The 23,198-nt window shown below is 42.5% G+C and overlaps 1 protein-coding gene across 1 annotated transcript in view; it reads left to right on the plus strand.

Moving 5' to 3' along the window:
• The window catches only part of commd10 (COMM domain containing 10), a 128,387-nt gene that overhangs the window by 13,125 nt on the left and 92,064 nt on the right, over positions 1-23,198 (plus strand). Inside the window, exons 4-5 of the mRNA XM_078566504.1 lie at positions 2,779-2,934; positions 4,738-4,848. Coding sequence (XP_078422630.1) covers positions 2,779-2,934; positions 4,738-4,848 — 267 coding nt within the window. The remainder of the gene's footprint in view (positions 1-2,778; positions 2,935-4,737; positions 4,849-23,198) is intronic.

The following is a 23,198-nucleotide window of genomic DNA, read 5'->3' on the forward strand; positions in this document are numbered from 1 at the left end:
AAAAATACTCTTATCAGTGCAAATTACAGCCTATGCCAGTACACCCTAGGAATTGTCTGTGTAAAAACTCAGACAACATAATCCAGATTCAGTTCACTGCATCACAGCTCTTGGGAAATGCATCAAATCCAAGTTCTTTTGGGAAATGTCAGACCTTTTAAGTAAACAATTTAATGAATTTTAACGAGACAATTCAGTGGATAAATTTAATTATATCAGTGTGAATTACGCATTTTTTTTGTTTAGACTTGTAGTTGTGATATTGCCGAGATGAAAAAAGCAGATGAAAAAATCTTTTCTGGTTTGTGGAAACCTGGTTGTTGGATTGCACTGACAGCTTGTGTTTATGTGGGATCGGAATGGAGCATTATAAATGTGGATATTTGAATTGATAATGAGGAGAAAATTGACAAGTGTGATTTTTAAAACTGTACAGCGTGAAACTGAGTCTAATCAGAAATATTTGCAAATGTAAGATTACAATATATAGGCCTGGATTCTCACACCCGAGTTGGACAGTGAGAGTTGGGAAATCTCTTGGCTCGCAGCAACTGTCTAGGGAGAAACTCACCCGAATAGTATAATCCTCCCTCTGGCTTTGGAGGCGGGTGGGGAGATTTTATTCATTCATGGGATGTGGGCATTGCTGGCTAGGCCAACATTTATTTTCCAACCCTAATTACTATTGAGAAGGTGGTGGAGAGCCACCTTCTTAAACCACTGCAGTCCATGTTGTATGAGTGCACCAAAAGTGCTGTTAGGGAGGGAGGGAGTTCCAGGATTTTGACCCAGTGACAGTGAAGGAGCAGTGATATATTTCCAAGTCAGGATGGTGTGTGGCTTGGAGGGGAGCATGCAGGTGGTGGGGTTCCCATGCACCTGCTGGCCTTGTCCTTCTAGGTGGTAGAGGTTGCAGTTTTGAAAAGTGTTGTCGGAGGAGCCTTGGTGAGTTGCTGCAGTGCATTTTGTGGATCTTGCTGCCATTGTGTGTTATTGTTGGAGGGAATGAATGTTTAAGGTGGTGGATGGGGTGCCAGTCAAGTGGGCTGATTTGTCCTGGATGATGTCGAGCTTCTTCAGTGTTGTTGGAGCTGCACTCATCCAGGCAAGTGGAGAGTATTCCATCACACTCCTGACTTGTGACTAGTAGATGGTGGACAGGCTTTGGTGAGTCAGGAGGTGAGTTATTCATCGCAAGATTCCTAGCCTTTGAACTGCTCATGTAGCCACAGTATTTATATTGTTAGTCCAGTTCAGTTTCTGGTCAGTGGTAACCCCCCAGGATGTTGATTTTGGGGATTCAGTAATGGTAATGCCATTGAATGTTAAGGGAGATGGTTAGATTCTCTCTTGTTGGAGATTGTCACTGCCTGGCACTTGTGTGATGAATGTTACTTGCCATTATCAGCACAAGCCTGAATGTCCTCCAGGTCTTGCTGCATATGAACATAGACTACTTCAGTATCTAAGGAGTCACGAATGATGCTGAACTTTGTGCAGTCATCGACAAACATCCCCACTTTTGATGGAAGGAAGAGGGAAGTTCATTGATGAAACAGCTAAAGATGGTTGGTGCGAAATGGAGTTACCACCCCCCTCTGCACCCCTTCCCCACCCCCTACCACCTCACCCCGGATGCAAATCGATGGTGGCCACAGGGGCTGTCGAGTGCCGAGGTGGGCTGTTTAAAAGGCCCACCCCTCTTCTCTGGGACTTATCCCAGTTGTGTTGTTAAATAGTAGGCCCTGTAGCTCTCGCCCTTCACACCCCATCACCTCGCACCCACTCCTCATGCTCCCTGCCCACCCCCAATGCCTGCTCATACCCACCATATCTTCCCCACCCCACCATCCACCCCTTTGGTCTCTTATCTGCCCTTCAAGAGCTTTACAATTACTCTTTAAAAAAATTGTTACTCCTACATTGGGGAATTAGGCCTTTGCTCCTGTGGAACTGGGGTCTGTTGGAACTGAGTTCAAACGTCCCTGCCGAGTTCACTTTTCCCTCCTATGTGAATCACGTCCCACCACCTTTCCCCTACAGTTGAAAATGGGATCTGTTGGAAATAAGGATGGGATTTTCAGACCTGCCATTTTTAAAGGTCCGTGAAGTCTCTACAACTCTGCGGAAATCCAGGCTGTAATCTTTAGTCAATACGTTGACTGCCCTAAAGATCATGTACCCATCATGTCTCTCTGATCTGTGTTGGTCAACTGACGTTATGTCCTTCCTTCAAAATCTTGTGTTGGTGAGAGGCCAGAGCCCAGAACTGGCTTTCGAAGTGCTTGGTGAGATTTCCTAAAACAGCAGTTCCACTGTTTTCGGCAAATCCTTGCTTTTTAAAGTTTTAATACTTGGTGTAAATGTATTTGTTACAGTTAGCTACTTTTAGACCTGGAACTGACATAACCATTCTGCTGGCTTCAGGATGAGTAGCTTGAGGCAAATGAAAAGTTAGGGCAGCATAAATAAGCAGAGATAGAATTCTTTAACTTAAATAGAAAGTCAAGATAATGCAGCAAGTACACTTTTGTTGAGACAGTTTATTTGCAAGATTCCCAAAAATGTCATAGAGCCAGAAGAAGGCCATTCAGTCATGGAGTTCATGCCAGCTCGTCATAGAGCAATCCTGTCAGTTCCATTCCCCAGCTGTATCCTCCTAGCCCTTCAAGTTTATTTCTTTCAAGCACCTATCCAATTTCCTTTTAAAATCATTGATCATCTCTGCAGGTTTGTCTCTGTTTTGAATTTTCACTTTACTTATATGTTTCTTATCAGGCAGCTTATTACAACATGAAACCTGCTGCTCTTCAACAACAACTAGAAAATATTCACCTGAGTCAAGAGAAAGCTGAGGCCTTTGCCCAGGCCTGGACAAATATGGGCCAAGATATTGTTGAAAAGTTGAGGCAAAGTACATTTGCTCCTAAAAAGGTAATACAAGTCGAGATGATCAAAAATAAATACTGGGGTTTTCTTTCTCAAAGGTAGAATTTGGACTTATATCACAAAAATATCCCAAAGCACTTGTTGTGTAGTGAATTACTTCGAAGTATAACTACAGTTTATCACAATAGAGGTGGCATCCACGTATGGCAGAGAACTGAATGATGACTTTATTTATGTTTGGTAATAGTGGTGAGAGAATGGGCCAACACCCTTGGAGAATTACCTATTATTTTTCTAACGGTGCCATTTAAGCTCTAATGTTACTGTGGTTCATGTGGACATGAAGATGCGGGCCTCAATTTAACCTTTTCTCTGAAAGATGGAAGCAGTTTCTCAGCACTGTACTAGAGTGCCTTGGCAATGTTTTTGTGTGTGCCTTGAATCCGTGACTACCTGATTCAGAGATGAGAATGTAATCAACTGAGCCATATCAAAACCTGAATAGTTTTGGCTTCTTTAAAACTTCTAGCTCTTTGCTTTGTTTTCTACCTACAGGCAGAATCCTTGTTTTTCTCTTGGAGCTTTAGAATCCAATCATGAAAAGCCAAGAATTCTGGGAAACACAATGTATAATAATTATACTTATAATTTCAGCATTTTTGGTCTCAAGTCATCTAATGTTGTTCTGTTAAAGTGCTTACAAAATTCTGGCATAAGTTAGAGTATTAGAGTAGAGAAGTGTATGGGAGTTCAAATAAGTGTGCTGTGTTTTCTTACAAACATATATTATAAATAAAGGCTTATTGGGATGAAGTTAATCTTCAGCAATAGTGCAAGATGGATACAAGTACATAACAGCCTGCATTACATTGCACCCAATTATCTTTTCCATTGATTTCAAACAACCAATATTACCTCATGTTTGTTAGAAATGTGGATAATCTTAATTCCCTGAAAGTGGCATCACAGGTAGATAAGGTTGTAAAGAAAGCTTTTGGCATACTGGCCTTCATAAATCAAAGTATTGAGTATAGGAGTTGGGATGTTATGGTGAGATTGTATAAGACATTGGTGAGGCCAACTTTGGAGTATTGTGTGCAGTTCTGGTCACCTAACTACAGGAAGGATATCAGTAAGATTGAGAGAAGATTTACTAGGATGTTGTTGGGTCTTAAGGAGTTGAGTTACAGGGAAAGATTAAACAGGTTAGGACTTTATTCCTTGGAGCGTAGAAGAATGAGGGGAGATTTGATAGAAGTTTACAAAATTATGAGGGGTATAGACAGAGTAAATGCGAGTAGGCTCTTCCCACTTAGATTAGGAGAAATAAACACGAGAGGTCATGGCTTTAGGGTGAAAGGGGAAAGGTTTAGGGGGAATATTAGGGGGAACGTCTTCACTCAGAGAGTGGTGAGAGTGTGGAACGAGCTACCATCTGACGTGGTAAATGCGGGCTCACTCTTAAGTTTTAAGAATAAATTAGATAGATACATGGATGGGAGAGGTCTAGAGGGTTATGGACTAGGTGCAGGTCAATGGGACTAGTGAAATAATATTTTGGCACAGACTAGAAGGGCCGAATGGCCTGTTTTCTGTGCTGTAGTGTTCTATGGTTCTATGATTGCTTTTCAGTATTGAGGCAAGCTCTTTGGGGTAAATTTGTGTACACAGCTGCATGGTGTTGCACATGCTGAGTCAAGACCAAGTGCTGTATTAAGTCAAGCAGGGTTACACTGTAGGGCTAAGGTGGGAGAGCGAGGGAAGGCAGATAAATAAGTAGTCTAAAAATTAATTCCAATGCCGAACATCTATTCTGTATTAATATCTCAAATTTGATCATATTTACAGCTTGAAAAAATTGGGTTCTGTCTTAACCTTGAAATGGGTCATTCAACGCAAGCCAAAATGAAATCTCCTCATGCTATTCTTGAGCTTGGAGTCAACAGTGAAGACTCTGAGGTAAATGAATCAGAAATATTTTTAAGAGGAAAGCTGTCTTGTAATACTAATTGGTATAGTTTGTATTAGACAACTGGAACCATTCACATGTATAAATAAGTTTTGTGCGTCTAGACCCAAAAGTATTTTGTGATTAACAGACTTGAGTCAGTGCAGAGTTTTCTTTTGTGTGCCTCAGTCCTCCCACTTTGTCCTTGAAATGGTTGACTCCTGCTCAGTTATTTTACTATGTGCATTGCTTACCTTCTCATACCTCACTCAAGTAACCCTTTTCTTATATGAGCCTAGGCATTAACTGTTAGCAGGTTAATTGTTTGACATTGGTACCTGTGGAACTGTGCCATAGTTGACCACTGACCATTGACCACTTTCTGGAGAGGACGGGAGAAAAATGTTTTTTTTTAAAACAAAGATGTTTTTTTTTGTATATGTAATGATATACTTACAGGATAATTCCTTTTAAGGTAAGAGAGCTATATCTTAGGAAAGGTCTGATCTGTGGAAATGTAATAGTGTATTATGTTATGACCAGGTGAAGAGGAGTGAACTGGCTCCGCGCTATTCAACCTCCTCGGTTGGTCACGATAAAAGTTTGTTCCTTTTTCACAAGGATGTGCTTTTTTCAAACCAGAATGTATTTAACTATTTATGCAGTGAGCAATAAGGAGCCAATTAAACAAGGCTTTCTTGAGTTAAAGAAAGAGCAAATTTTATTATCAACTAAACCTGAGGGGGGGAAAAAAACTGTGTGTGATGTCGCGTTATCAGAAATGAGGCAAGTTAGAGTCCAATAAAAAATAAGTTAGAAGAATACATTGTTAAGTATGCTTTGCTTTTCCTTGAGGTGTAGATTTAAAAATGCTGTGGCCAATTTGGGTTAGTTGGTTTCGTAGACACGGTCAGATGTAGAAGATGTTGCAATTATTATGAGATCTCGGTTAGCTGGTGGATTTCAATTAAAGTTGGTTTCCAAACCAGTTAATACACTTTTTCCAAAAGAGAGAGAGGGAGAGAAGTGGAGCTTTTCAGCCTGTTTCCTCTGCTGAAAACTTTCCTGACCCTCCCTGTGTCACTTGCAATCTCCCTGCAGTGGTTGTGCCTGGCCTGTTATACTTCACCCATTATGTATTTCCATGGGGTTTTGGGTGGGTCTGTGTGGCAGCCATTGTTTCAACATCCAGCATTTTGCATTTTAGCGTCTCTTCCTTAGACGGTGATGAGTTTCGATGGATCTGAAGCTTTGTTTGTTTTTCACCTTCACCTTGGAAGGTGGCCTTGCATTTTTAAATAGTTTGTTCATTCTCATTTCAAATTGCAAAGTTTTCAGACAGCTGAAAGTTTGAAAACCATATTTTCAAAATTAAAGGGGCATAACCTCGACAATTATGTTTATGAAAGATGTGGACACAATCAGCACTATCACTACTAAAGATTGAAGCTGTATGACCAAAATGGTAGTTCTTTGCATTAATTTAGGTATCCCTATACAGGGATTCCAGTCGGGTCATTCTCTCCAATCTGCCACAAAATCCTTGTCACTGTGTCTAATCCACTTTTATGGCCACAGTCTTGGACAGAATCATACAATGATACAGCACAGAAGGAAGCCATTCGGCCCGTTGTGCCTTTGCTGACTCTTTGAAAGAGCTACCGAGTTAGTCCCACTCCACTGCTTTTTGTTCGTTGCCCTGCAAATGTTTTTCCATTTTTTTGCCTCGATTTATAAAGCCAAAGATCCCCATGCCTTTTTTTAACAAGTTTCTTAATTTGTCTTGCAACATTCAAACACTTGTGCAGAGGTACCCAGGCCTTTCTGTTCCCTCACCCCCTTCAAAATTGCACCATTTACTTTAATTGGCTCTCCTCAGTGTTCCTCCCAAAATTAGTCACTTCACTCTTTCCTGCATTAAATCTTTTCTGCCATATGTCTGTCCATTTCATCATTCCAAAGTCTATTACTATCTTCCTCATTGTTCACACTATTTCCTAGTTTCTTGGCCTCTCCAAACTTTGAAATTATGCCCTTTATGCTTAGGTCCCCAACACTGGCCCCTGCGGGACACCACTGCACATAAGAAATAGGAACAGAAGTAGGCCATACAATCTCTTGAGCTCCGCCATTCAATAAGATCATGGCTGAATTTCTACATCAACTCTACTTTCCCACCCTTTTTCCAGATCCCTTGATTCTATAAGTGCCCAAAAATCTAACTGTCTCAATCTTGAATATACTCTTCAACAGGGCAGCCAAAACCTCCTGGGATGGAGAATTCCAAAGATTTACAACCTTCTGAGTGAAGAAATTTTTCCTTACCTCAGTCCTAAATGGCTGACCCTTTATCCCAGGACTATGTCCACCCCTCCCAGTTATAGACACTCCAACAGGGAAAACACCCTCCCAGTACCTAACTTGTTAAGCCCTCTAAGAATTTCATACACTTAAATGAGATCACCTCTCAGTCTTCTAAACCCCAGAGCATATGGGCCCACTTGACATTATCTCTCCTCAAAGGACAGCCCTCTTTTCCCTCCAATTTATGAAAAAAAACATTCACCATTACTCTCTGCTTTCTGTCCCTTAGCCCAATTTGTATCCACACAGCCACTGTTCCTTTAGTCCTCTGAACTTCACTTTTGCTAACAAGTTATTACGTGGTACTTCTATCAGACACCTTTTAAAAATTCATACACAATATCAAATGCACCACCCGTGTCAAACCTCTGCAATAATTTAGGAACAAACTCAATAAAGTTAGTCAACATGAGTTGCCTTTAATTATGCACACTAGCTTTCATTTACTGATGCAAATTTTTGCCAAGTGCAAATTTATTTTGTCTTTGGATTAGTGCCTCTAAATGTTTCCCCACCTCCAAACATTAGGCTGACTGGCTTGTAGTTTTCGGGTTTAATCCTCTCCCCTACTTTGTACAGGGTTCATCCAGTCGTTTGGCACCATTCCGATATCTAAAGTGATTTGGAAGGTTTTGGCCAGATCCTCCTCAGTTTCCACCCTTACTTGCTTCAGCAGCTCAGGAACCATCCCATTTGGATCAGTGACTTTTCTACATTTGAGTACTGCCAACCTTTTAACAATTTATCCATTTATCCATTATCCATTTTTATCTGCTGCCTCTTCTTTATGGTGACATTGGCAGTATCCTCTTCTTTCGTGAAGATCCAGGCAAAGTACTCATTTAATACCTCTGCCCCTTATCTCCAGAAGATGATGTTTTGGTCCCCTAATCAATCCCACCATTCCTTTGACTACTGTTGTACGATTTATAAGATTATAAAAGGCACCTGGGTTCCCTTTTATGTTACCTGTTAATCTATTCTCACTGAAAACTGCTCCATTTGCCCCCTTCATTCCCTGGAGCTAGATCTAACTAGTAGTTGTTCTCATAGAATTATGAGTCTGCCCTATGACATAAACTGGGCGAACTCCATAACATAAGGACCATCAATCTATATTAATGAACTGCTTCATTGAGCATCTTTCATGAATAAAGCATGAAGCTCATTAATTATGTTATGCCCAGTAGATCTTTTAATTTTCTTGATTTAACCTTGGTCTCCAGCAGGTGGCAATAAAAGCATATTAGGTGGAATTTTACAATTCATTACCTTGAAATTGGGCTCCAGAACAACTGTCGCTTTGGCGCTTGATGCCATTTTGTTACCCAAGTTGTTGTCTGTGCCGCATGTGCACACTTCTGGCATGGCTTGTGCCAAATGCCATCTTGGTGAAGGCATTAACGCAGACGTTAGGAGTGTACAGCGGAAGAATGCAGAATAAGCAGATTGTGATGTCAGTAAGTGGGTAATGCTGATTTGATGCCAATGCTGCCATTTTCAACTTCACTGCTCTCGTCAATGCCCTCGCTTTACCTCGTGAAGCTGAAAATGTGTTCAGCAGCAGGGAGGACCCCCCACCAGTACAATTTAAATGGATCATCAACAACTTGTATATTAGTAGCTGATTATTATTTACTGGTTCTGTTTGTGTTTGTGAATGTTCTGAGTGTTTTGAGGAGGTGGTTACAATTGAAACCTGCAAGGAGTGGTGCTGAATGTGGAAAAGGCAGTGGATATGACTGCAAATTTTCTTGCTCCCTATCATGAGTGCTATAGTTGCAATTCCTCTTGGGCTGCAGCATGAGCTGGAGGTGGCAAAGAGAGGACAAGCTGCTCATAGAGGGAGGAGGAGGAGGGGGAGAAGGACCCTCTGCAGGAGGCCTTATCCATTTGGGGTGTTTTGGGTGTTCGCAACCTAAGCCAAGAGCAGTGTTGCATCGTCTGCTCTTTACAAAGGAGGTGCTTACAGAACTCTGCCATCTCTTGCAACCAGAACTGCAGCTTCAAGATCAGGGCAAGGACAGCGCTGCCACTGGCTAGGAAAGTGACCATGGCTTTCAGTTTTTTCTGTGTCATGATCCTTCCAGGCTGGAGCAGGTGACAAATCTAGCACTTCCCAGTTCACCATCATGCTGCACCAGAAAGACCAGAGATCTCTATGCTAGGAGAGGGGAGTTTGTTGTACCTTTGAACAGAGAGAAGCAGCTGGACTGTGCATGTGATTTTGCTAGTAGGGTGACTACTGAGTGGCCAAGGCTATCTGCTTAACACCTGGCTTATGATTCCACTCTGCAATCCAACCACATGTGACCAGCATGCATACAATAAGAGCCAGGCTGCCACAATAAACATCATCAAGCAGACGACTTGGGTGTGGAAACAATGGTTCAGCTGTCTTAACCACTCTGGACGAGCCCTCTGTTTATTTGTTTCAGCAGGTGTCTAGATTCATAGTGTTCTTCTGTATTCGTTACAACCTGCTTGTCATTAGGGCACAGCCCTTGCCACCAGTGATATGGCAAGCACCCTCAATAGGAAGAGCCAGAGGAAGGGTTGAGGCAGCTGGTATGTCCACATTCCAGCCAGGCTGCCTATGATCACTTCATTTGACTCCAGTTCTCATGAACGCAACCCAAAATCCCCATTAAGATCATAAGAATTAGGAGCAGGAGTAGGCCATTCGCTCCCTCAAGCCCATTCTATAACATCCCCACACCTACCATCCTCCTTTCACTGACCATACTGCATCCTCTTGGCCACAATGCTGAAATGAAAGTCATCCCTAAACAAACTTTCCATGCCAACTTTATCAAACAAACCATTCAATACTCCATATAAATGTCAACTTCTCATCCTTGTGCATTTCCTTAGTGCCTGTCTTGTGGATGCCTTTGCCTGTCCTTCTGCTCCTATGCACTGCTACCCCAGTAGCTGCAGCATGGCAGGTAGAAGGCTGCTGATTAAAAGTAGACAAAATTGCAGATGGTTTTGAGAATGCCCCATGCATCTCTGGGCTTAAAAGGCCCAGCTTCAATCTGCAGCACCTTGGCATGGGTGGCAGCAGTCTGGGCTGGCTGGCTGAGAGGCTACTGGCAAAGTGGAATGTTGGGAACACGAATGCAGTCATCCTGAGAGAGGACAGCATGTTCATGCTCCATGGAAGCACTGCCACTCCCCCTGGGGTAGTGACTCAGTAACCCTTGTTATCTGTTCGAGCACTGATTACTAGGCTGCTGTAAGACTCTGAACACCTTTTGGAGCTCTGGTATCTGCAGCCATGATGGTAACAGTATGAACCTGCACAGCTACAAGCTTAGATTTCATGACTCAGACAGCATCCACTGCAGACATTGTGTGGCCTCTCTGCTGCAATGAAAGCATCAGACGCTACTTCATGATCAAGTGTCTCATGGAGTTGGCCGTCAGTTCCAAGTTGGAAAAAATGGTCTCCAAGCTCTGTGTAAAACCCTGTGCCTTTAGTTTTGAACTGGGCTCCTCCATGCTCCTAAGCAGTGACAGCAGGCATTCTGGCAGGTCTCCAGTGCACCAAGTGTTTTGGTCTGTATGCATGTCAGCCATTTTCTGTACCCCCCCCCCCCCCCCCCCCCCAACCCCCTGAGTTTTCTCTAGCAAAACCCATGTGCTGGCACCCATGCGAACCTTTCCCTGCCCTGGCAGCAGGCCACCGGTGCCTGGTGGGTCACCCATTCAGATCCTGTATCAGTATTTGAGCTGGTGGGTGAGTGTGAAGCTGAGTGATCAGTGTTTCTTCATCACTGGTGACATGTACCTCTTGGCCTTCAGGCTCCTGCAGCTGTGCCTGGCCAGGTGACAATTCTTGGATAATAAGAACATAAGAACTAGGAGCAGGAGTAGGCAATTCAGCCCCTCGAGCCTGCCCTGCCATTCATTACGATCATGGCTGATCTTATTTCAGTCTCAACTCCAATTTCCCGCCCTCTCCCCATAACCTTTCAACCAGTTACTGATTAAAAATCTATCTCCTCCTTAAATTTATTCAGCGTCCTGGCATCCACTGCGCTCTGAGGTAGTGAATTCCACAGATTCACGATCCTTTGAGAAATCTCTGATTTAAATATACCACCCCTTAGCCTAAAACTACGGCATCTCATTCCAGAATGCCCCAGAAGGGAGAACATCCGCTCCATGTCTCCTTTGTCTATCCCCTTTAGCATCTTGTATACCTCAATTAGATCTCCTCTCATGTGCATGCTGATAGCATCTGCAGCCTACATATCAGAAAAGATTGTGGGGTGAGGGGGACGAGACAAGGTGAATTAGGTAGGGACATACTCTCACCTTTTATGGTCTCAACCCTGCCACTGGGCAGGACCTCAGCAACGGCCAATATAATTATGGTGACATCTCCTCCATGGGGTTGGGCTGCCTGTCCCCTGCCAGTTAGCTGCTGATACTGCATCTGGTTCTGTGCCACCTTGTCTTGCAAGGGAGATGGAAGTGTGGTGCAATGTGTTTGGGTGATGTGGCTGTCATGGTTGAATAGCTGGCACTTTGAGAAGTGGATGAGAGGCTTGTGGCAGTGCTAAGTGTGAAGCTGTGGTTAAACTATGACTGTGAGGTCTGTTGTGCTTGATAGAGAATATTGCTAGGTGAGTGAAGGAGATGTGGTAAATTGAACATTGTGTGAGGCTAGTGGTTCAGTTGTTAGGGTATTTGAAGATGCAGTAATTTACCTTGACCACTTGTGTGAAATCAATGAACTTCTTGTGACCCTGCATGCAGGTCATTGGGGTGCCACTGTTCACATTGACCTCCATGGCTATATACCCCTATTCCTTTCTAAATACTTGTGGGAAGAGCCTTCTGACCCCTAGGTTGTGCCATCTTCACTATTCCTCTAGGTTAGTCACTCTTCAACAGCTTCCAATACCTGTTGCAGCCACAATGTACCTCTCCTTTAAGAGGTGTAAGCTAACTATAGGAAGTGCTAGCCTCACATGAATTTTGGTTCCTTGCTGAGACATGCAGCTACTCAGCAGTGCATTTAGCACTGGGCTACACGCCACTATCATTTATCCTGCATTACTTTGAATGGACACAATTAAGTTAATTGAGCATCGTGAAACCCCCCCCCCCCACCATGCCCATTTTTGGGCAATATCAATTTGAATCCTTGCATTAGGACACTTGCCTGAGAAATCATAATGGTGCACTGCTTCAGAAGAGAAATTCCTGTTACAATTGGAATAGCTAAAGCAGAGCTCAGCTGGCACAAGGGTACATGCCTTGTTTGCTTTATAGTCAGTACAACTTGGGAAGCATTGTAGACTGTAATTAAGTCATTAGCAAATGCATGCCAGCCCAAAAGTCTGTTTTGTGATCCCAAGGGAAAATACTTGTATGGAATGCATGCTTCACATGAACATGTCTGCAGTATTTGAGTTGATTGTAGTCAAAGGAACCAAGGTGAATGAGAAAGTAATTCATATCTAATGTATGCTGCGTGTCACTTTCTCCTTTATTATGTCACCTGTCACACACCTCTACTTCAAACTTAAATTACTACTTACAACCACACAATCAATAGTTATAAATAGAGCTCTACTTATTTTAAAAGTGAGACATCTCAAAATTTGATAGGATTTTAATAAGGAACATTAAAGGTCTTGTCAATTATATTTTCATCAGTGCTGTTGCTTTACTGACCCTTGGAAGTATGAGGACAACATGGGGAATAGATTACATACATCTATTGAGTGGAACTGTTTTTCATTAGATCAAATATCCCATTGACTAATCACTGGTATAGTTGAGCTAATCAGCAAAAAATAACTGCACTAAGTTTCAGTCAGGAATTCTTGCCTCGCAGACATATGATTGGTTTGAATTATGATACCTTTAATGTGGATTGTTTAAAATTTGCCGAGTGTGTGATCATATAGGACACTCTTTTGGTATTGACCTATACAATACATTACCTACATCAACAAACTAATGCCTTTATCTAACCACTGTTGCTCAAACTATTTAAATACTGTGCAAAATGCAATAGACCATTTGTAATCCTTGTCTGTGATTGTTTGATCAAATACTGTTATCCAAGTAAGAAACTGAGCTGTTAAATGTTATTCAAGTTTATAAAATACAAGCATATTAAATAACTGCACCATGGCTCTTAATGAAAATGTTGGCATTGTATGGTGGCCTCAGATGACTGGCAAATCACTATTGTTGCACAATGCCAGTAGAAACTGGCACTGATGCTCTTTTACATCCTTTAATGTTGACATTTCCTTGGTAATGGAAGTGCTACCATCGAAAAATTAACAGCAATAGGCAGAGATCAATATTAACCTGTTCAAAAGGTAATGTAGGTCTACTAGCATTTGATTTTCCTTAGACATGGATTCTTAAGCTGACAGGTCCCTGCAGCAGTTGGGAATGTGATATTGAAGCAACCGTGATTCAGGTTGATGCAATTGCCCTTAGGACTGTACTTTGTTTGGGATTGTAAAAACCAAGCAAAAATGTTGCTCCTGCAGCAAACTATAACCTGTTAATGTACCTTTTAAATTACTCTTGTTTAGTGGTCCTAGTACTTCATTTTGGAGGATGGGTTAGCTATCTCCATCTGCATGGGTGTAGACTAGCCTTCATCATTGTAGTAGTGTCCTCTGAGATATCCACTACCTTTCGGCCAGGGAGAGAGTTCAAGAAAATAGACAAATCTTACATCCGGCCCTCAGACAGCAAGCTGGGGAATTAAAGAGCATACTGCATAAAGCCCTGAACAGAACTGTCAGTGGCTTGACAGAATCAAGTATTTCCATCATCAACAGGGCACAAGTCAGGAGTGTGATGGAATACTCTCCACTTGTCTAGATGAGGCAACAACAACACTGAGGAAGCTCAACACCATTCAGGACAAAGCAGTCCAGTAGCTTAGCACCCCATCCACCACCTTAAACATTCACTCCCACCACCACTCGTGCGCAGTGGCAGCAATGTGTACAAGATATAAGTAGGAGCAGGTGAAGACCATATGGCCCCTAAAGCCTGTTATGCTATTGTATAACCATGGCTGATCTTCAGCTTTAACTCCACTTGCCTACCCACTCCCCATATCCGTTGATGCCCTGTGAGACCAAAAATCTGTGAATCTCAGCCTTAAACGTATCTGACAATGGAGCATCCACAACCCTCTGGAATAGAGAATTCCAAAGATTCACAACTCATTGAGTGAAGAAATTTCCCCTCATCTCAGATAAATATAAGGTACACTTCAGCAACTTGCCAAGGCTCTTTTGACATCCTGAATCTGTGACCTCTGCCCTAGAAAAACAAGGGCATCATGTGCATGGGAATAGCACCACTCCCAAGGTTCCCTTCAAGTCACACACACAAGTACATTGCCATTGCTTCATTGTTGCTGGGTCAAAATCCTGCGACTCCCAACTTAACTGCAGTGGTGGCTTACCAACACCATCTCAAGGGCAACTAGGGATGAGCAATAAATGATGGCCTGCCTTCCTGCGAATGAATAAAAATACAGTATACCAGGGAATTAAAGAGCATATTGCATAAAATGCTGAACAAAACTCAGTGACCTGGCACAACCTATAAGAACCATGCTCATGTGAATAGTAGGAGCACTGAGCTCCTCTTGACTTGAAAGCACAGCCAGTAGAAGTCCAAACAGCCATAATATGAACAGAACACCTTCATGAGGGAGGAGGAAGATAGCAATGAATTACTTGAGCATAATGTACAGTCCAGATACTTGGAAAATCCAAAGAATTGAAGCCTAAGAGTCCAGGTGGATTGGGGCAAGAAATTTACCAACATGTTGGTTGGATTAGGATGGAATACCATGAAGCTCAAAGGTAAATTTGCTCGCTGAAGAACTACACAACAGGTATTAAGTATTTTTTTTAATCAAAGATGTCATCTGCATGTTGCAGCTGGGAGCAGTGCTTTGCAGACATGCATGTTGCATCTAGCATTATTCCTGAAGGAGCTACAGTCAGCAGTTATTGTAACCACTATTTGATGAGGAAGATATTTTGGGAGGATAGGCACAGGACTGAATCGAACTTTTTAAGAAAAACATACAGAAATGCATTTTATGATGGGGATAGATCTGAAAATCTTGATCCTTTTTGAAACACCTGCTCATTCATCCAGCTAAGACCATATTCACACGCCTGGCTCAGCAGTAGCTTTATGTGACAATTAGGGCCCACTTACTGAGCTCATAGACCAGAATTTCACTCATTTGTTTCAAGTGACATTCATAGCCAGAGGCTCTGAAGATTTTTCTGTACATCTGGGGTACCTCAGGCTTCACATCGTCCTCCCATCTAATATAGCAGGAGGCTGCCTGCAAGAATTTGGGACATATAGAGAAAGATCACTACGGTTTGCAGGATTCCAGATATAAACTGGGAGGACTACTTCCTTTATTTAACAGATGTGTCACTGTTTCATTGGAGTGATCAGATTCAGTTGTCGCTGCAGTACAGTAACATATATTGTTAGCATTAGATGGGCAAGCTATTAATATTGGTGTGATTATGGTTAAAGAAAACTGGTTAGGAGAGTATCCTTTACTAGGGTTTGGAGTCCCAAGCTAACTGATAAAGCAGGGAAACTTAAATAGTCCCACCATCCGAGATTATCCATGCGGTTCACCCAGAAAGCTGGTTAGCTGTTGTAGATCCAAATTGTGCCAAAATCCATCTTCCCACATGGGAATGAGTTGAATTTCAAGAGCAAAGTTAAAAATGCAAGGCTTCTTTTAGTTTAATCAACCAAAGTTTTCATAAAGTGCTTCTCTGTAAGCACAATGCATTTCAGAATGAACTACCGACATGAATATCTGTATTTGATGAATTGCCTCATCAGAACCCCATACACAATATCATTCAGCTTGCCCATACAGCATATATTCAATTCGAGCTAAAAAAAATGGGACTTATAAATCCCAGTAACAGCCTGAGTAGAAGCCAATATTCTTAGGAGCATTATTTTGAGCAACCTACTGTACCAGAAATTTGTTCTACCTTTAGATAGTTCACCTATTTGGGAATCTGCTATCCTCTCGCAGATTAAGTCTTGGGTCTCCACTAAAACTTCTGTCAGGTTTTCAGGCAGTTATCTTCTATTTTTGAATGTCTCGCATTTAATCTGCTCAGGCAGTTATCCCCCTACAAAATGTGCTTTTGCTAAAAGTTAAGGATCAAATGGGCCGCCCTCCCTGTACAGGTACCTCACGTGAAGGTTACAGAGAAAAACAGGGTAATGCATTGCTGCAGTCTGTTCCACAATTGACCTTGCTAACAAATGCCTACTTAATGGAATAGGACACCCACCTGCAAATAAACTGGATGTTAGAGCAGCCCACTTGACATCAATGGATTGGAACTGAGAACAGAAAGACCACTGCTGGAAAGCGCTACTAAGATGGTTCATTTCAATCAGCAAGTTACAGTTACTTATTCACAGGTGTGGGTGCTACAGTATGTGTTTTATTTCTCTGCTTAGTTTTTCCCTGGGGTATCTGCCAGTTGATCAGTGAAATGCTCACCTCAGTCCATTAGATTAAAGGCATATAATTCTTTGGCCAGGTTAGTTCACACCTGGCATCCAAAGTAAGGGAAATATCCATGTCATGGATATTTATTTTAACAACACTACTTGAGTCACTATGTATAATACATCAAGCTTTAGTCCAAATGCCATCTTGCATTACATGGACCCATAACTTCCGAGCTCCGAGATGTGCTGGGGAACCCCTCCCACCCCACAGAAGTCCTCAGGTAACGATTGTATAGCAATTGCCCAGGAAGTTCAAACTTCCGTTGGGCAATTGCCCTACATTGGGAACCATCCGAAAGCACGATATGAATTGCAAGCTTCGGATGATTCCAACTGTCTTACGGTAATAGTTACCCAGAAAAAGTTGAAATTGAAACCACTTCTAACTTCAGGGTAACTATAACACTGACTGACCCCCCCCTCCCCACCGACCCCCAGATAATGCCATTAAAAAGGGGCGTGGCTTCCTTACCTCCGACTCACCTGCCCTCAACATAAGGCCTCAGGAACACACTGCCCTACACAGCTCTCACCCGACCTGTGTCAGAAGGTCGGGCGAGAATGGAGCGGCTTCATTTCCAGGTAAGTAAGTAGGAACGGAGTGGCAATCCGACCCGCTTTGCCAGTCCACAGAAGTTACGGGCTCTTGTTCTTGTATCATTTATATCTTTGATCACACACTACCTCCATTCAACTTTATTCATATCATTACAATTTGCAATGAATCTCAAAATTCAAATAAGCTCTGAAATTTACATAAAGCTTATTATTTTATCGTAACGTACAATGGCCATTATATTAATGGGCAGGTGTGAAGGGTGCAGAGTAGCTCAGTAGCAGATGAAAAACCCAGCAAAACTGGAGTCTATTTTAACGACAGAGCCTCATTTAAATAATTTTGGGCAGGTTCCTGGCAGTCAGTCAGGGCAGTGCTCGGGGAAGGCAGAAACTCCAGGCTGCAATTGAGTAGGGGAAAGGTTGGGGCTATGATCAGAAGAGGCAGAAGGTCAGGGCTGGGGGTGTCCAATTGGTTTCCTTGTGATGCCTCTGGGGGAGCAGTCCTGCGCCTTCTGGCCCTCCTCATCTCCAGTGCTTACTTCAACAGTTGTTTAGGCTCCTTAGGCTGTCAGTGCCTCCTGTTTCTGATCTGCTGCTGCTGGGCAGCCTACTGCATGGGGCTCCCTGACCTGCAGTTAAGTTGAAGCCACGGCACCTATGATTTCATTGGCCCATGGCTTTTGAATGTTAATTAGCACCCCCCCCCCCACCCCACCCCAAAACCACCACCTTTTTGTGAGATCCTCATCCATGGTCTGATCTGAGGTTGGGTTGTGAGATATTAACATTTTCAACCCCTTCTCGTCCTCTGGGATGGGTGGCTCAAGCCAAGACCTATAAATCTAATTATTAGGTAGCTTTCAGATTCTGGTTTCTCGTCTTTCCAGTTCACTCTTTCTAATGTCAAGTTTAGTTTCTGGCATTCTGATTTCTTCAATCAGCTGTTCTCATGTTGGCCCCAATTTTTCAAGCCTTTCGATAAGATGTCTTCTGTGGTCACTTGTTCCATTTTTATTCTTGTCATCTAATTTAAAACAATTGGTTATTTCCATTCATTTTGCTCGGGTACATGCATTCTCCTGTTATCTGCTGGTATCCACAGTTTGAAATTGAGAAATAACCTTGGTAATAGTACATCTTTTGCTGTTCTGCTTGTCTTGTGAAACTCCTTTTGATGACTTGGTTAGAGTAGTCATTTTAAGATGGCAGTTATTGTATTGTGAGAGGGCCCATCAACAATTAGGCTGAGGTGAGGCTATACCACCTCCGGGCAATATGACACTGAACTAAGAACTGCTTTGTGCCTTGGTCTTTGTTTGGTTCCTACAATTTGAACAACTTTCTCAATTTTGCAGTTAATTTCTGGAAACTTTGATGATGAGGCTTTGTTAAATATTTCTAGAATTCCATACTTGTAAACTGGAATTTATTATCCGATGTTACGGACAGGAGGGGGTTTAACGTAAACAGCCCGGATTTCTCCTCTTGCCTCTCGTCCATAAACAGAAAGGTGTTTTTGATTTTCTTCCCCCTTTTATAAGTGGTGGAGTATTTCCCGACCCCCTCAGTTTTGGTGTGATCCAATTTCTATTAATAATCCCACAGCAAATTTGGATAGGATGAACTTGGAGGATTGGTTTATTTTGCACATGCTCAAAAGTAGGAAGAGGGTAACAACATTGCCTCCTTTTCACTTAGACAGTAAAAGAGGGATAAAAGAAAGATTTGCAGGGTAAAGACCACAGAAAAGATTTATTGTTTCACATGTGTCTAGAGTCCAGAATCAAAGTCAAATGGTAAATTCCTTCACAGAGGTTGACAGGCTGAACTGATGCTGAATAATTCACTTTTCCAGTAGAATTGACTTCCACAATGAGATAAGCACACGGAGATTAATCAATCTGGTGGTACAGAAGTTCCAGTAGAAATGGTGCAGATGGGGACCAAGCATTCAAACCTGGACAGAGCCCCTTTTCTGTGCTGCTGCTTGGTAGATGGAAAGATGGCAGACTGAGCTTTGCAACTCCATAAGGCAATATTACAGGTTCCACCAGCTAGGGGCTTCATGTCACATGACTCCCACCTCTCCACTTTGGATTTGACAAAGGGTGTGTATCTGTTTATCTGGGTCCTTTGCCCTAGCAGACGAACTGGCACCGGTTGGTCAGGCCTGGCATGAAATGTAGATGGCCCTTTGAATTTGGTCACTGCATCCCACAGGAGATCACTAGAGCCTCTTCAGAGATAATGAGGTTCAAATGTCTTCAAAACTGCCAAATAGCCCCTATGATTCGAGGGTGTTATTGAAATTACTTCATCTGGGATGTACTATCAGCACATTTCAAGTCCCAATATGTTAATCATGCTTGGACTCCTGGCACTCGTTGACTACTTGGCCCAGGTTTTGCAGGGAGTGGGGAGGGGCTGACTGCAAACTGTCAGCGTTCACCCTCATTATTCCTCTAAAACTCATCATAAACTTCAGGTTGTCAGTCATGTGCAGACTTGTGCGAAAATCTTGAAGTTGTGGCCTGTCACTTGGTTCTAAGACAAGCTGCATTATGCACGTTTCTCTCTGCCCCCCCCACCTCCAACAGCAAGCAATTGGTGAGAATTTCAAATTTCCCATTTCCACATTGCTGTTAGAAATCCCATCAGAAAATTCAATCAGGTGTTACTGGATTTTTAATGGTGATGTGAACAAAAGAACTGGTCCTAAAAAAATAATTTTATGTCTGTGGAATGCTGTTAAATAATTATTTCATAGATTTTCAGCTTTTTTTTTAACAAAAACATATTTCAGAATATTTAAGCTTCTGCCTTCACCCCGTGTGTATAATTTTTAGTTTTATTCTTTCATGGGATGCGGGTGTCGCTGGCGATGTCAACATTTGTTGCCCATCCCTAATTACTCTTGAACCCAGTGTGATGCTAGGCCATTTCAGAGGGCAGTTAAGAGTCAACCTTGCTGTGTATCTGGAGTCACATGTAGGATGGCAGATTTCCTTCCCTAAAGGACATTAGTGAACCAGATGGGTATTTACAACAATAACTGATAGATGCCATGGTGGGATTCAAACCCGTGTACCCAGAACATTAACCTGGACCCCTGGATTACAAGTCCAGTGACATTATCACTATACCAACGTCTCCCCCTAAATGGCTCAATCTTTAATTTGTTCTGTGTATCTTTTTAAAGTGGCTTTATTTTACTGCTCTTTGTTTCCTGGTTGTATGTCTGTGAAAATCCTTCAATGTGATTGACTGCTTGGACAATCTGCTGACATAATTCCAGCACCATGCTGGAAGTGCCCAGTAAAGAACACCACAATTCGTTGCAATATTACTGCAGAGCGATAGAAATGAAATTCTCATCAGAGAGGTCTGCAGTCATGATTTTGGACACCTCGCTCAAATCTCCTCTCAACCTTTTTTTCCTAAGAACATCAAAAACTTTTTCTCAGGCTGGCAGGTTCAAGAATTTTGCTATCTTGTCAAACACAACAAAACAAACGTGCCTATTGGGTTCACAATCCCAGAATTGCAAATCTTTTCTTGTTTTTTTAATTGCATTGTATTTGCTTACTTCAATTTTTTCATTGGCCTTGTGGCCTTCCAGTGTGACATTGTGGCTGCAATTCATTTATTATGTTTTGAGTATACATTTGTACAGCTTCACATCGTCTACTCTTGTTTTTCAAATGTTCATTGTTTCTATTTGTTCTTGCCTTCAATAGTGTATCTGTAATAACCTCTGCTCCTTCAATGCAATCTAACATATATGACTTCACACATTGGAAAATTTCTGAAGCTGAGATAATCCCAAAGAGCATCCTGGTCTAGGCATATCTGCTACTATTAAATGTGCACAACTTTGATTAGACTTCACCCAGCTACTTATGTCAAACATGATTTTGCTATTTAATAGCCATAACACTACTTCCTATAGGATTTGCATACTATAGCTTCAATTGCTTTATTTAACTCTTTAAGATCTAAGCATATTTTTACTTATTCGCTTGTTGGCTTGACTACTATTAACCCAGTGGAATTGTTTTCTTTTTTGTCTGGATTCATTCTACCACTTCTTCTTTCTATCCATCTCATCACAAATTTTATGACAAAATAGAATTGCAGCTTCCCTTGGTGGATGCGTGATTAGTTAAGCATCTGACTATGGTTATACGTTTTACGTCCCCACTTTGCATCTCTAGCCTTTACACACAGCAGCATACATCTTTCACTTTTAGGCATTTAAATTAGGTGATTTTTTTTTTACACAGTTCTAGCTTTTTGCATGCTTAAAATCCTAGGACTAACTGCATTCTTTGAATATTAAATACATCCAAATTCTGGAACAAACAATGTTGAGTATGTCACTAACTGGATTTGCTAAATTTAGTGTTTAGTTTCTTGTAAACTGGTATGACTTTAAAGTATGCTCTTGTCTTGCTTAAATGTACGGGAGAGTTGCTCATTTTAATGCCCTTCTGTATGTGAGTTGCATTCACAAATAATTCAGTCACGCTCTCCCCTTCAGACTGCTGTTCTGGTCTCTGAACTTTATTCTTTGCTCTGCTGACAAGTTTATTTTGCTTTGGCTTTGCATGCTTTAACAGAATGGTTTTGTTTGTAACACTGTACCCTGGACATTTTTTCCTCTTATATGACATTCTCCAGTACTTGCAAGTGAAGATCTGTTTGTCAGCTTCTGCTCTGCTCGTGACACCCTGCACTGATAGCTGGTATTGCTTAGGAGTTCTGCTCTTCAAATTGCAGTTGCTTTTTGATGTGTCTGCACTCATTCTCAATGAACATGTCAGAGGTAGTTTATTGTTATATTAACTGCATTCTGTCTGGGGATAATTACAAGAGATCCATAGGGCAGAATTTTCTGGCTGACGTGCGGGTGGCAGAGCCCAACGTCAGCGCACGGCATCACGATATTTCAGTCAGCGGGCGCGCACAGCAGCGGGACACTTGCCAATTGTCCAGGATTTTGAGGGGTCCGTGCGAACTTCAGGTCGGTGCACGGGCCCGACGGGCAGGCGGGTAGGAGATTTTTTTTATAAAAGTCATGCACTGGTGGGATATGTGGACTCAGAGGGGTTGTTCATGTTTTCCATGAAGTTTTAATTACAGAAAGTGTTTTAAAGTTGCCTGTTTGATTGTTAGCAGTTCACATCCTGTTCCAAGAGCTCTTTGTGTACTTTGAAACCAGTCTGCAGACAATAATCTTTCTCGGGCCTGCAGCTTTCCGGATGCCTCCATTTAGCCTGGGGGTATGGGTTCTGACCTCTCCACTGGAGGCAGCTCCTCTGAGGAAGAAGGGAGGGATAGAATAAGGAGGAGGCCAGGACTGGACAATCAGCCTCCAGGGGAGCCACCTTTGGGAGGCCAGGCGCAGGCACAAAGGGCGCAGGGCCAAGAGGTAGACCAAGGCGGAAGGGGCCGCAGAAGACGCCACTATCCTGCTGCCAGGGTATACAGGCGGCGAAGCAGCTACCTCAATATGACTGAGGTGCAGTGCTGAAGGAGGCTCCGACTGTCAAGGGAGACAGGCAACTATATCTGCCAGATGATTGGCTCTGGGATCTCCCCTAACTGTGTGGATGGACACCCCATGCCAGTGGCTCTGAAGCTCACAGTTGCCCTCCACTTCTATGTCTCTGGCTCTTTCCAGGGGTTGGTGGGTGATCTTTGTGGTGTCACCCAATCAGCTGTCCACACTTGTGTCAAGCAGGTTACAGACGTGCTCTGTTCAGACGTGCATTGACCTTCATCCACTTCCGCTGTGACCAGGCAAGTTAGGCACAGCGAGCCAGAGGCTTCGCGGCCATTGCTGGCTTCCCCTATG

This window comes from Cetorhinus maximus, chromosome 2 (assembly GCF_964194155.1).
Source record: "Cetorhinus maximus chromosome 2, sCetMax3.hap1.1, whole genome shotgun sequence".
Lineage (NCBI taxonomy): Eukaryota > Metazoa > Chordata > Chondrichthyes > Lamniformes > Cetorhinidae > Cetorhinus > Cetorhinus maximus.